Below are 15730 nucleotides of genomic sequence, written 5' to 3'. Positions count from 1 at the left end.
CTGCCTTTGTCATGCACCTTTGGATGCCTAAGCTGCACATATCAATGAACTCCTTCCTTCCTTCTGCACTGTTGTTTCTTTTCTTCAAAAATTAAGCATCACTGCTGGGGATTTTTATATGTAGAAGTGATACGGAGAAGATGTTGATTATTTCAACTTCAATTTTCCAGGAGTGGTTCATTTGCTATTTCTGCTGAGGGATTCGATGTATAGATTTTCAGGTACTCAGAAAATAGGAGATCTAATTTTACACGTTCTTAAGGATGTTCAGGTACAGCACAGTTGGAGCTTTTACAAAGTTGGGAACTTGGTAAGTGGTATTACTTCCCTTCAACTTCTAGTCCAAAGTCTTTTACTGAGAATTTGTGTAAGACCACTACTAAGTCCACTTAGATGAGACTGTTCTCAGAAAGCATGACTTTCTGAGAAATAGGGAACAAGCAATGCTTTTCTAACAAGATAGAACCAACTGTTTCATTGTACCAGGGAGCTGAATGGAAATTACCAACCACTGCAGACAGTACCGTACTTCCAGGAGGAGTCTCATCTTACGTGGTTCTGAACTGGCACCCCACCAGCTCTGGTTTTGTTTTTCAGTGTCAAAAAATGTAACAACATAGATGTAGGCATAGATTATTATTCTCTTTATTGCTCTTGTTAAAAAGTCAGTGTATGAACTATGCTTTAAAAATGCAACATTACTGAGTGATTTAACAGTATGAGGTCCATTATGACAAGATTTTAAACATGAAGCGTAAGCTTCACTATGGATTTCCAAATTAAAAAAAAAAAACCTTGGGAGGTAAATGGATTAATAATAACTCACGTATGTGGAATTTCAATACTAAGTGAATACAAAGTGGACTTGCAAAAACCAAACATATAAAAATCACATCCTGGGTGAATCTCCACTATAACAAAGCACCAGTGCCTACTAACTCAGCGCTTAGGGACTGAAAAAAACCCCATGGCAATATTCCTAATTCTGACGCAAACCCAAACAACAGCATATCCATGGGTGTTATTGCACAGTGTTGCTTTAAATGGCTTGCAAACTACTTTTGCATTAAGGAAAGTGAGACTTACTTTTTTAGATATGTAATCTAATTTGAAAGATGCTTTGCAAAAAGAATGGTGTCCTAATTAGAACTTATATACCCTTTACGAAACAGTTTAAACATATCTGGCACACCATGAAGCTCTTGAAACTACTCCACATCAGAAAAAGTCTTTACATTTCTCAGAGGATGCGTGGACACAGAGTAGCAAATAAAGGGAAAAAAATGACAGTGGACATTAGTTTCCCAGCAAAAAAAAGTCTTACATCACACAGCTGATCAGAAATAAATAAGATGAAATTTGAGAAGTCTGAATATAAATCCTTGAATGATCCTGCAAGAGTCACAGGCTTCACCAAATTAATATCTGTATATTTTGTTAAGAATAATGCAGTTACTATATACAGTATGTTTATCTGATAATGCTAATTAACAATACACGAAATTAATGGTAGTTAAACAAGAAATATACTAAACCAACATACTTTAAAAAAAGGAAGGCAACCCCCAGTTATGCATAGTTACATATAATAACGTCCAGCTCCCTGGAGTCCAATGGATTGACACCTTCAAGCATCAGGAAGCAGTTTTCTGAGGTGTAAACAACATAATTAACAGAACCCAGTCAAGCTGTAGGAGAATTACACTGTCAAAAATCTCAAGTCTAATCACAACTCACCTGTAAATGCTACCACTGCATAGCTGCAATGGAGCAGTCATCCACTCAAAGGTTTTACACTGACATATTTCTTCAAAAGACCTTCTAAAGGATGTGCTATTTAACATGTTGGTGGTCCAGACACAAACAAAAATGTGACAAACCCAAAGCACTTAGGGTTTAGAAGCACTTACTGAAGAATCCATACCATATTTACAGTGTATTGTGTATGACTGCACACACTAGTAAGTTTCTCCTGTTTACTGTTTCTTACATGGCATCTTACTCTTCATTGTATTTCTACATACTAAGAAGAGAAGAATCTTTTCCCCAGGAAAGCAACTTCTCCGATATGGAAAGCCACCATGCCCATATCTTGCTTTGCCACAGTAAGGCATATACAATGAACATGACAACATCAAATCCCCGTGGATCGTGACAAAATGACTTAGTTCTTCCCTTTGTTTCTTGCTCAGCTTCTCTGCTCCCTTTGAACTGTGCAGGTCAGTCAGCACACAGTTCTTGTCTAGTAAGTAGAGGCTTCCCATCAGTATCACCCATCTTTTTTTGCATCTCTTCCACAGCTTTCAGCAGAGCCGCTCGCTCCTGCTCAAGAGTGAGGATGGACTGCTTCAGTTTGCCTTCATTGGTCAATAAAAGCTCTACGGTAGCTTCAAGGTTTTGGATTTTTCCATTAGCCACCTATCAAAGTAAAAAGATAGGAGGAGAGAAAGGATGGGAAGGGGGGAAAAAGGTAAATTCATTAAGGACTGAAACCATCTTTAAACTATTTTCTGAGGTACATTAATACATATAAAATACTTTAGAAATTATGAACAATTAAACTCAGAATATAATGCAAAGTAATGTAAATAGAAAGTTATCAAATCTGCAAATTTTATACCAAAAAACTGAAGGTTAAGATAAGCTTCTGTATGGGTAAACTGGGAGATATTTTTGGCCAGCCACACTTGTCGCTTTGCAAAATAAAGACAACTCAGCATGTTAGCTGCATCCTCATTTCATCTCCGCTTTGAGTACAAGGAATACCAGGTTTGAATGTAAAGGACAAGAAGAGGATTTAGAGCAATATGCAAATGGAAAATACATTATGAAAAATTTCAACAATTCTTCCTCAAAAGGCTGCTCATACTGGTACTATACTTCATGGTGAAACAAAGTATTAGACTGTTCAAACTCATTATGTGAGACTGTAGGCACGTTGACAACATCAGATACCTGTCTGGAAGTCTCAGCACTGGATAACATTTGGAGACATGAGTACGGGGTGGTCTTTGCTTTCAGTGAAGTATTTGCCTTTCTGATGAGCTTACTACCCATCATGTGATTATGATGGGTTAAGAAGTTCAGCCTTTGGGGACAAAATATTGATAAATAATATTGACCCACGTTATCTGCCGATGCATTTTTCTCCTATCAGCAGTGAATCACTTTCCACCCTATGAAAAAAAGGGTGATGAAGCCCAACTCCAAGACAAAGGGATTGCTCAACGCTACGATGTTAGATAGTTAAGTTCCCTGCTGTGACTCTAGCTGCTTGCCAGCACTCAAGTGGAGATGAGCTTCGTAATAAACAGCTTAAGGCTGTCAAGTCTATAGGGACAGGAGTGAGTGGAAGATCACAGAATCACAGAGTTGATAGGGTTGGAAGGAATCACTGGAGGTCATCTAGTTGCAACCTCCCTGTCCAACCACGGTCCCTAGAGCATGTCACTCAGGACTGTGTCCTGACTGCTTTTGAATATCTTCAGCGAGGGAGCCTCCACAACCTCTCTGGGCCACCTGTGCCAGTGCTCAGTCAAGCACATTGTAAAGTCTTTTCTCATGTTCAGGTGGAACTTCCTGTGCGTTAGCTTCTGCCCGTTTCCTCTTTTCCTACTGCACTTCACCCTCCGAGTGGAGCCAGGCTCCATCCACTTCACACCTTCTCTTCATATACTGATGACCTGCTCCAGGAGCTCCATTTCTCTCTTGTACTCAGGAGAGGAGCTCAGAACTGGACACAGCACTCCAGATGTGCCTCACCAGGGCTGAACAGAGGGGCAGGATCACCTCCCTCCACTTGCTGGCAGGGCTCTTCCTAATGCCCCTGAGGATCCCACTGGCCTTCTTGGCCACAAGGACACTCTGCTGGCCCATGGACAGCTTGTTGTCCACCAGGACCCCCAGGTCCTTCTCCTCAGAGCTGCTTCCCAGCAGGTTGGCCCCCAGCCTGTGCTGGGGGTTATTCCTCCCCAGGTGCAGGACCCTGCACTTGCCCTTGCTGAATTTTAGATGGTTCTTCTCTGCTCATCTCTCCAGCCTGTCAAGGCCCTTCTGAAGAGCTGTACAGCACTCTGGGGTGTTGGCTGCTCCTCCCAGTTTTGTGTCATCAGTGAACCTGCTGAGGAGGCACCTGCCCCTTCATCCAAATCATTGACAGAGAAGATAAATAATACTGGCCCCAGTATTGAACCTTGTGCAACACTGCTAGTCACAGGCCTCCAACTAGACTCTGTGCCACTGATCACAACTCCTCAAGACCTGTCATTCAGTCAGTTTTCAATCCACCACAGTCCAGTGTCCAGCCCACACTCCTGAGCTTAAGATCCTTGATACAGGTATTTATAGGACATCACACCTTGAATTATCATCCCAGAAATCCATCTTCCCCTTACTATATTCAACAATTTCCTTGTCCATGTTGCCCAAAGCTTTATGAAAATGTCTTGCAGAAGAGTTCCTCTCGTTCTGACTTCTCTAAGGCTCAGCCTAGAACCTAAAACAGGATCAGATCTCACAGGATCAGAATGTACAGCTAAAGCAAATTTTTGTTAGGAGGGGCAATCTAAATCTGTATAATTGAATAGCTTTAGTCAGGATAAGGAAACAGTGTCTGAGAAACCTAAACTTCCCTCACCAATTATCTTACAAAGTTTATGTCTTTAACAATTATCAAGAGGTTTGAAATGTCTGCTTCTTACCCTTGAAATCCCTTTCTCCATCAAATTTAATGCACAGTCAAAAGTTTTATAGCAAACATCCTGTTATAAAGCAGCCAGAAAGCTGACTTTTTGCTCAGATAATCAAAAAATAACCCCTTACACAGAACAGGAGCATTGCCTCTGAAAATTCTGCAGACTGAACTGGCATTGAGCATATATATAGAAATTATTATTTCACATAATGTTCAAACAATCTGGATAACAGTTTAAAAATTGTAATAGAAAGTATGTCTTTAGAGACAATATATCCTTTCTCTAACATATCCCTAAATTGTGACATTGCATTTAGTTTACCCAATTTTGACAGAGTAGTATCCCTGTTGTAATAAAGCAGTGACTGAAAATGTAAAAATGAAGTTGAAAAAGCACTTTATTTTTAGTTATCTTCTACAGAAAAAGATTTTAATTGCAAGAGAAGAGGCAGTGTGTTGAATCAAATTTTCACTAACTACAATTATATGCTCTAACCACCCCTCTTTTAGAATTTCTTCTGCATGTAAACTTTGAGGGCTAAACTAAATAAACCTTTTAAGTGAGTACATTTTAAATTCTCTAGACCAAACATCAATCTCTCCTGTGATGTGGTGTAGGACAATCTCTTCTGAAAAGCGAATAAATCAGAAAATTAGAATGTTAATCATATATGAAATATAAATTGTACCTGCAGTTCTTCCAGGAGATCAAAGTTTTGTTTGCGCAGGCTACTGTTTGCCTTTTCTAATTTATCCAGTCTCTGATTGTCATTTAAAGATGAATCTATAAGCTCATCCTGAAGCACGTGATATTCAACTTCATAAGCTTGCAACTGCTTGGCAATATCCATTTCAAACACCTGTTGTATATAAAAGTATTATTAGGTGCTGTGCAGTTCAAAAACATTTCTCTTTCAAGGCTTTAAAAGCTATTGATCTAGATACAGACTTAGATATTTAATCAATGCATACAAAAAAAGGACTTCTTTTTTGGCATTGACATTTCCTGTTGTGGAAATGGCAAGCCTGAGGCAGAAGAGTGCAATACATTGGCATTGGATCTACTTAAAAACTTTGCTACTGATTTGCTGCCTGACTTCAGCAAAACTACTTGCACTAAAGGTTTCAAGGGTGTGGACTTTGTAGGGTATTCCCCTTTTCAAATTTAATACATTCAGTTCACACCCAGAATCATTGTCAGTTCAGAAAACGTGTGGTCCAAACTCACCTGCCACACATATAAGTGTAAGGCTAAGTAAAATAAAAGCTTTAAATGAAAACCAGTAGACTTTGCTATTTTAATTTATGATTCTATAGTATTTTTACAGACTGAAAGAAAATTAGATAATTCATCCTTACACACTTAACAAAAACATTACGTAACATCAAAATAGGTTTCTATTACCATTAACTACAAACCACTGAAATTAATACTCAGTCTTATCTATGAACATTGAGAAAACCTTTTATTTTAAAAGCAGACAAATAAATTGAGATGCAGAGTAACCCCAAGGAAAAAAACCTACTATTTTCTTTTCCTTTTTCTAGGTTTTAGCAAGCATCTGCTTTCAAATTATTCATAACTATGACTCCAATCTCCTCTACAAGCAGTGAAGAAGGTAATGAATTAAAAGGCAAGTGTGCCAATCACAGAACACTGAAGAAATAAAAGTTGATTTTAAAGTGTATTTGAAAAATAGTCCAAGAAGGGAAGTTCTAGGGTCATTCTTTGTTTTTAAACCTCTTCTCTTGTATGTTATTCATTCTGAAAGTAAGTCAAATGTCAAATCCCATCTTAAATGCCTATTAAAGGTAACAGGAACTTTTGCCTATTTTATTTATCTGCTCTGTCTACAAAACTTTAACCACTGGTTAAGAAAACATCAGTTTACGAAATGTTTGTCACATGTCCAATAAAAATTATAGTTAAATGGCAGCACAAACATATACTGAGCATCTAAGCACAGAAGGCTGAAATACAATTTTAATTCGAGTTTGATTACACATAGGGAAATTTCATTTTCTGTGAATTTGAGCATCTCTGTAGAAGACACCCTGTTCAAATTTCAATAAAACAAGCAGTGCAATTCAGCGGGGCAGAAGGTTAGCTCCTCTCATGACCTCTGCCACTTCTAGCCTCTGTGCTGCTGAGGAGGGAGGGAAATCCCTGCTGTCATAACCAGAGTATCAAATCTGAAAGAAGGGAAACATGAGGCAATAAAAAGTTTGATTTGAAACCTAGCCAGCCGAAGGCACATTAAGGCACGGAACCAAAGGCCACGCTGCAGAAGGATGAGGAGCATGGGGATTAACCCAGGAGCTGTGTATGGACTGTGGGCTGCTCAAACAGCTGCTCTCTTCAAAATCAGCCCTGATCAAAGCAGGGCAACTGCTCGTCCTTCTATTCACTTCTACCTACCCACACTTCTGCCTTCTACCTACCACTTCAAATTCGGAGCAGTCAGGGCTGCCTAAACAGAGCAGTCTCTCTCCTTCCACTCAAAGCACATGGTTTTCTGCAGGTCACCTAAGCACTAAAAGTCTTCCAGCCTGGCAGGTAACGTACAACCCCCTTGGCCCCTTGGAAACTCCTTGCTTTCCTTCCCTTGCGCTGACTTTCTAGGTCTCATTTCCCTCCTTTGACAGTAAGCACTAGGAGCCATTTTTCTGGCGCCAATGTGAGCTGTGTCCCCGAGAAGCTTCGCTGCCAGGGCTGGAGGGAGCCCCTCGCCAGCCCTCTGCAGAGCACTGCGCTGCTGCTGCTGCTTGCTTTATCAACCCACAGGCTGTGATCTCCGGCGGCCCCTGGGGAGCTGTCAGCATCTGCAGTTCTGCACAGTACAGACACTATGTTCTGGACCACACAAGGCCTTCAGAGAAACTGGCTAAAGCCCATCTTCTATTTGCCTGCTGCAGTGTAGATGTCAAGTGTAAAAACCCTTAGGGTTTTTAAACAGGCAAGCCTTAACTGAAATAATTTCCAGTTTTTTCATAGTCCTTAAGTATCATCTGGAGCATTCTGCTAGCTTAGCAGTATTGCATCATTTTCCTTGTCTGCTGTTTAAAAGACTTTTATCAAGGATTCCAAGTTTTGCTGTCTAGGGTCACTACTCACTGCAAGAGTCTGCACTGCCCCTGAGAGAATTACAAAGGTGCTGTTGTTACATAATGGGCCAGCACCATAAAAGCCAGTAGAGACAGAGTTGATGTAGGGAGGCTTCTAATTTCATTAAGTAAGGTTAATATTTGTGAGGCTCTTGTAAGTCAATTTTTGCTTTCGATATGAGACTTAGAAGGCAAGATTCTTTGGTGAAAAAAAAATTAATTTTCACTAAAGGCTTCATAAACTGACAATAACCAATAGTCAAAATAACATACAAAGTCATCTTAGTTTATAAGTCACCTGCTTCCAAAAAGTTTTCAACATCTTCCAAACTGCAAGAGAGTTCTCAGCTTGAAGTAGCTGTTCTGGTTTTTCTGTCAAGAACTTAAACAGGAGCATTCCTTTGCATACCACGCATGTGTGCAGTTTATTCCATACCTGACTAATGGTCTTCTCCATCTGTACCAAACCCAAGTTGGGGAGAGTGCTTTTAATGAAATCAACAATAGTTTCTAGATTCTCATGCTGCAGAATCAAGGGCTTATGGCTTCCCAAAAGACTTAAAGCCACTTTAAAAATAGCCTCTGATCCTTGAAGAAAGAGCATATCTGTGAAAACAAGGAAAAACCAGGTTATATCAAGCAAGCACATCTTTTTACGAGAATATCAAAACAATAAATTGTCCAAGGAAAACAACTTCTGACAGGAGTGACCTGGAGGTTAGATACACTGTGGTGTATCTATGTGCTCTTGGCTATGGCTTCAGAAGTTCTATAGGATCAAGATTATTACTGTGAATAGCACACTTGACTAACACAATCACTTACTCATTTGTTTAGTGAGTTTTCAAAAAAAAAAAAAAAAAAAAAAAAAAAAGGCAATTCAAGTTTAAGCTAAGTCTACAATAAACTAGGTAGTCAAGTTTACCAATGTTGCCACTTTTTGTGCATGTAATAGTTTAGTGGGCTGTTCTGATGTTTGTAGGAATATAAATTTGAACAGAAATCTAATCTCAATGCCCTTTAAAAATCATAATACAACAGGGAAAAAACTATGCCTGAAGACACAACTGAAGATCTGAAATTCTGTTTTTCCTCTCATGTGGTGGAAAAAGCCACAAAAACACAATACAACATTGAGCCCATGAGGCTAAATTCACACTTTCCAGTAGCCTGAAAGTTTCAGGTGTGTGTGTGTTTATTTATGTGTCTCAACCACTTCTGTTAATATGCTAATAAGGATATTAATAAGTACCCTGAAATCTTAGTCATACAGCTTAAGTGTAAATATTGCAGGTGGCCCTGCAATGAGAGCACCCGGCATACCAAGCACACTGAAACCACAGTACACAGTGACCTTTCAATGTAATGTCCTTTCCTTTCTTTTCTTTTACAAAGTGTCTATGTATTTAAAGAATAAAAAAATATAAGTCAACAATTGAGGCATCAGACAAGAAACCCAATCTGTATAAACAGCATTGTCCTGCATTTCCTGCTACTGTAACTCAGAACCTGCTCCTGGGTTTCACTGAAGGATGATCACCTTGCTATAGACAGAAGCATCTAACAAATGAAACAATACTGACGGAGGTGATAAAGGAATAGAAGATACTGTGGGGTTTTTATCATATTTCCTAAATATAAATTTACTTTGAAAGGGCTTCTCTCTTGTTCTTTCCCTGCTTTGTATTTGAAGCTGTGAATGCAGCCACAATCAATCACATACAAAGTAGCACAGTGACACAAAAAAGAAAGGTAAGTCTTGATGCTAAAAAAAAAAAGAGGAAAAAAAAAAAGAAAAAAAGGAAGAGTAAAGCAAAGATATAGAAAAAACCCACCATGCTGTAAGAGAAACAGCTACTAGAAAAACTAGTTATCTCTGATGTCGTGAAGAACCTATGAAAGCGCTGGCTAAGAGCCTTTCTTAGTAAAATCAAATTCTATTTCCAAATTTGTATCATAATGAAATTCCCCTCTTTTTCTCTTTAGCTTGCAATGTTGAAGCCATAACTCCTTTCACTCTCTCTCTCTCTCCAAGAAAGAGAAGCACGAGTAAAAACTAACCACAAATCTCACACTTTCTTGCAGTTTGTCCTAAAAGGGGTGTAACATTTTTCAGCTCTGTGTTGAGCTCAATGTGAACCCCAGTGGCAGAAATGATTAAAAAGTGGTAACAGAGCAGGCATCTGCCTCAATTCTCTATTGAAACTCAATACTATGGGAAAATGATTCCTAGGGAAAGCTCTATATTAGGACAGGAAATACTGAAGAACAGCTAGAAACACAAAGTGAAAAAAGCAGAACTAAAAAGAATGCGCATTTATGATTCAGCACCTGCCCCATAATGTGCAGGTTAACTCAAGGTTAGCACTAAAAGCTGTTAATGAATGTCTGTATGACTGAGCTGGTAATACATGGCTAAAATCCCTCATTTAAAACAGCAAGTACTTAACAAAGACCTGTTTGTTATCCACTCCCCATGCTTCATATTAAGTGGGCTCCCAGCCAACAACAATACAGTGAAGGTACCCAAATTAATGTCAGCTTGACTGGCAGCCTACAGGATTTTAAAAAATTAAGTTTTATCTACAATCTTGAAACAAAATAAATACTGTCGTAGGAAATCTCCTCTATTAATAAGTAAGCAGAGGTACTAAAGAATGCATCTTTCTTAACACTGCACCTTTCTTAACACTGCACTTTCATCAGCTCCTGCTCAGGAGAAGTGTTGAAACTTTGGACAGATAAAAACTTCAAAAGATTTTTGCTATTTCATTCATAAAACCGCCTAAGCCACTTCTTTTACACACTGCCTGTTAGATGTCTGCAAGAAGCACACTCTATGGAAATCCAAGGGAATGGTCTTCAGTAACAATTGTATAATGAAATAGGAGTGGGCTAGTTTCAAATACTAGCTCAGAGAAAACGTGTTAGAAAATGGCAGGGCAATCTCAGACTGCTAGTAACCCACAAATCAGTTACTTCAGCATCAACATTCCTTCCTCCCAAGGGTTCTAGTAAGTGAGCAATGAAAATCTATATATGTATATTCTGCAGGACTGTGTGACATGGGTCAGAAATTACTGGATTTTAACTCACCATGCTGTTAATGGCAGCCACTGGCAGAGTGACAGCTCTAGTCTTTTGTTTAAAGTTGTGTTTCAGAGTCTTTCGTATGGGTGAGGATGAGATTTTACTTTCTAATGTAAGAGAATGTCCAATGTTTCTAATCTACACAGCTCCAGTAAATACCGTTTTAATGAAATTAATAAATACAAAGGAAAATTAAGGAAAATACTAAATACAAAACTGCGGGTGTTGGTCACATTGAACTTTCTCTCTAAAAAACATCAGAGGTTTTTAAGAGGCAACAGCTTCTGTCACACATGCTTTTCCCTTCTGGACCTAAAATCAAATGTGTGTAGCTCTGTGCTTTCTATTCTAATGCAAAGCCTTTGTTTTCTAAAGCTCTATGATCCTTCAATGACAGAGAAAATACTAATCTGTGTATTAGGGCAGAAATCCAAACATACAGGATACACAAGGCACATTTATAACCTCACTGCAGACAATTCTTCAATTCAAACATTTCTTACAATGGATAATACTGTGAAAGATGAAGAATAACAAAAAGATGAGCTGATTATAAACTTGGTATATGACATTTGCATACAGCACTTCATTTGATTCCTACAGATTATTACTGTCAGCTACATACTTGTTGATGTACATTAACCTGCTTTGAACTCTTCCAGGAAAAAAACATGCTGTTTTCCCTGGAGTTTGGATGCTAATCATGGGACATATAGTTCTGCCCTTTACACCATCCTTTTCACTGTGAATTTTTCTAGCATTACTTTTAGCATGCCCTTAAACAGAAACCAGACAGAATTGCTGTTGGTTCTTCTTGAGCTCTATATTAGTGTTTGTGGTAGACAGGACCATATTGTTTGACGTGTCAATATTAATCCACTAAGAAATAATTTCTTCATTGCATCTCTTAAATGAGATGCAATGGAAATGAGATGCAAGGAAAATCAAACTAGCTTCTCACTAGAAGAGAAGAACTGGGGAGAAAACTCCAAACCAGCCCACTCATTATGGATAATCCAGTACCGCAGAATGAAGTTGAAAAACATAACAGGATTTTCAATTTCTTTGAAAAGGAAACAAAACATCTTCTCAAACACCAACCAATCTATGAAATATACATCCAGAAGATAGCATCAAGGTAAATTCTTAATTGGAATTTCATTTAAAAAGAGAGCTTCTGTAGATTCTAAAAACAGGCAACAGAAGTGACTTTGGAAACTAAACCCCAGATGATTCTAAACATTTTTGGAACTAAAATTGTCAGGATAAGAGACACTAGTTTAAATGTCTTGTGTTCTGCAGAGTAAATCCATGATTACACTGCAAGGGCCATCTCTATGTGTTTTAAAACATAACCCTCAAGCTAATTTTCCGCTGACACTGCTGGAAATGATGATAATGGAGTAAATGGATGTATTTCTCAGATGATGCCTTTGTTACATCTCTTTTCAGCTTGAAAATAACTAGTTGTTAGTGTTGAAGGATCTTTGTCATAATACAATGGCTGCCTTCGTGGCATTGCATTTTACATCCTCTCGAAAAGTGCTTACAAGGTGGGAAAAGGTAGCAAGGAGGATGAAAAGACATTAGGGACTGTCATTTACTTTGCACCTCTCTCTTCCAGTTTCACCGATATACTGCACACTTCTGTTGTTTTTCCTCTGTTCACAGTAAGCAAATATTTCTCCTGGGTGTCTGAAACAGTTTGGATAGCAATGCTGTTCCTAATAACGAGATTCCAAATGTAAGACTTCAGAAAGAGCAGAGAGAAGTTTTATGGAGAATTACCAAACACTCTGGATACAAATCCAAGGGGAAACTGGGAGGCAAACATGGTGAGAAACCAGGGAGCAGCGTAGAGGCTGGGGCCAATCTCATGTTCCTCTAGGTGGTTATAGAGGTCTCGATGGTAGTCATGAAGAAGTCGAGACAATTGGTACATCTGGATCTGCATGGAATAGGAACAGGAGACTAAAGATCAACATGTTTTAACATTCATAGCAAAGTTCATGCTTCATGCTTATCAGAAACAGAGAAAGGTATTTGTCAATTGATGTTTGGATGAAACTGTGTGGAAACAAGAAATACTCGGAAGCCACCTAGAAGACACAGGATGGGTCACCTGTGAGGCTACAACAGGCTCATCTGCAGGGTCATTTGAACTTCATTTGAACACAACAGAAGTCTTCTTATTTATGGTTTCCATAGTTTCCCCAGAAGTATTTTGATCTGAAAAATCATGCGTTTAAGATGAGGTATTCTTTTCCTAGATTATCCTTCCCCATTTTTAAGAACTCAATTTAAGTTCAGGTTTTGACAATGCTAGCTGTATTCCATTATTATTATTTAACATTAGCATCCTTTACTTAAAAAAAAATGAAATCATACCTGTAAAATTGTCATGTCAGGACGATATTGTTTTCTCAGGCCCACGTCAAACATAAGAAACTTCAGCATTTTAAAAGCATCTTCTTCACTCATATGGAGTAGTAAAACTCCTGCTACAAAACTGAGGCCCTGGCAATATCCTACTTCCTGGTCCAGAAGTGAATAGGCCTTCAAAATATTGTAGAGTGACAGCTGCCCAGCGCCCAGCTGTGCTGAGAAGTACGGATGGGTTGGAAACGTGCGCCCTGTGAAAAGAGCTGAAGTTAGTGACTTAAACTAAAAAATAAACAACAAAACCTCAAAACCTTGTCATGTTGTCAAATTAAGCGGTCTTTCAAAACTGTAGATTTTTTGAGAAGTAGATTTTGAACCAACCCAAAGAAAGACATTAGAAAGTTAACAATACAGAACAACTCTTACACTACTGTTTTGTTATAGTCATTGCAGAGTTAATTTAGAAACTGTCAGGGGAAAATGTGTTGTTTGGAACGGCTGAATACCTGATTCTTAAGACTGATCCCTGAACAGTTTATTAAAGGATAATAAACTATTATAAGGACTATTATAAGTTGTCCTAATAAGCTCAACTATTAGGATCCAGGCACAGACTTAGAACATCTGATCTACTCAGGCTGAGGTCCCTTCCCTTTACTTTTACTTTTTGTCTTTTTCATGTAAATCTGTCTCTTGTCACAACTGTCCTTGCCTTGGTCCCTCCCAGTCTCCATCTGCCTTTTTTTTCCCTGCAGCCCGTACCACACCAAGAATTGTGTGGCTGTATATAAGCTATGATATATGCTATATAAATATTATGTGAGAGCACGGCTAATCGAGGCAGCCAACAGACACAGCATTTTGTGCAGCCATTTCTGGGCTTTGCTTCCTTGAGCTTTGAGCATACACAAGACTATATCCAGGATCAGCAGGGGACTCCTGGAAGCATGAGGACACTGCTGCTGGCTGGTATAGCTGATGCTGGTAAAGCTGATGCTAACCAACCCTTGTCAGCTGCCCTTGATGACAGGGTGCCTGGAGCAGCCTTTGTTCCAGCTGATCCCTTACAAGGGCAGGTCACTAATGACCTGGGCAATGGGGCACAGCACACCCTCAGCAAGCCTGAAGGTAATATAAAACTGGGAGGAGTGAGAGATTCACCTGTTACCATTCAGAGGGTCCTCAACAGGCTGGCCAAATGAGCTTCAAGGACCTTTATGAAGTTCAGCAAGGTTAAGTGCAAAATTCCTGCACTTGGAGGAAACAAACCCGTGCACCAGTATTTGCCACCCATCTGGAAAGCAGCTTTGCAGAAAAGGACCTGAGGATTCTGGTGGCCACCAGGTCGAACTTGAACCAGCAATTTGCCCTTGCAGCAAAGAAGGCTGATGGTATCCTGGGCTGCATTCGGAGTGCTGCCAGCAGCTGCAGGCAGCTGATCCTTCCCCTCTACTCAGCACTGGTGAGGCCACATCTGGAGTGCTGTGCCCAGTTCTCTGTTCCCACTACAAAAGAGGTACAGCCATACTGGAGAGAGTCCAGCAAAGGGCCACTAGGACAACAGAGGGACTGGAGCATCTCTTGTATGAAGAGAGGTCGAGAGAACTGGGACTGTTCAGCCCAGAAGAGAAAAGGCTCAGGAGGATGTTACCAGTGTGCACAAATACCCAGTGGAAGGGAATGAAGAAGGAGCCAGGCTCTTCCCAGCAGTGCTCACTGATAGAACAAGATGCAATGGGCACACATTGAAAAACAGGAAATTCCCCTTTCTTTCCTTGTTGTTGTTGTTGTTGTTGTTGTTGTTGTACGGGTGGATAGACATTGGCACAGGTTGCCCAAAGAGGTTGTGATATCTATGGACATATTCATAGTCTGAGCAAACATGATCCTAGGCAGCCTGCCCACACCTTGCTTTGAGCAAGGGGGATTTGGATTAGATGATCTCAGGAGCCCCTTTCCAATCTCAACTACTCTGTGATTCTGTGAACAAAGACATTAAAGACTTAACCTTTATGGATTTTAAAAAAAAAAACTTCCAAAGGCAAATTTTTCACTTTTAGGAAAAACCCTTCCCGTATCAAACTTCCTCTGTGAAATACCTCAGCAGAGAAGAAATTTGAATACTTCTTTTGTTCTAATACTAAGTGGAGCTTGTTTGCTGGTTGCCCACTTGTTAAATACCACCCCACCCTTTAACTCCTGGAATGCTGCTGTGCAGCCAGATATTATCAGAACTCCCGTTTCAAGACAAAGCCTGGGGCAGAGTCCTTCTGCCATCTGGTAGCTGCTCTAGCCTGTCACATGGGACATGGCATTCAGTTCTGAGTAGGTCTCCTTGGCCAGGGTGTCACAGTTGAATGCTACAGAATAAGTATTTCTAGCTTTCAAATGAGAAGAAGCTTGGATTCCTTTGCTTGAAGGACAAATTACTACAGCACAGTCTAAAGGCATACCTGCACT

At 39.6% G+C, this 15730-nt stretch overlaps 1 protein-coding gene across 8 annotated transcripts in view; it reads right to left on the bottom strand.

Annotated features, from left to right (window-relative positions):
• Positions 1–629: 629 nt before the first annotated feature.
• TBC1D1 (TBC1 domain family member 1) overlaps positions 630–15730 on the bottom strand; it is a 104533-nt gene continuing 89432 nt past the window's right edge. For all 8 annotated transcript variants that reach the window (XM_040063962.1, XM_040063960.1, XM_058420604.1 and 5 more), the window contains 5 exons: positions 13277–13521; positions 12677–12836; positions 8235–8404; positions 5383–5553; positions 630–2418 (listed from right to left, as the gene is read on the bottom strand). In XM_040063962.1, coding sequence (XP_039919896.1) covers positions 2221–2418; positions 5383–5553; positions 8235–8404; positions 12677–12836; positions 13277–13521 — 944 coding nt within the window. In that variant the 3' untranslated portion in view covers positions 630–2220. The remainder of the gene's footprint in view (positions 2419–5382; positions 5554–8234; positions 8405–12676; positions 12837–13276; positions 13522–15730) is intronic.

Source organism: Hirundo rustica, chromosome 5, assembly GCF_015227805.2.
Source record: "Hirundo rustica isolate bHirRus1 chromosome 5, bHirRus1.pri.v3, whole genome shotgun sequence".
In the NCBI taxonomy this organism is placed as follows: domain Eukaryota; kingdom Metazoa; phylum Chordata; class Aves; order Passeriformes; family Hirundinidae; genus Hirundo; species Hirundo rustica.
Note: the sequence above shows the minus strand (reverse complement) of the source record. Positions and strands in the feature narration are given on the sequence as shown.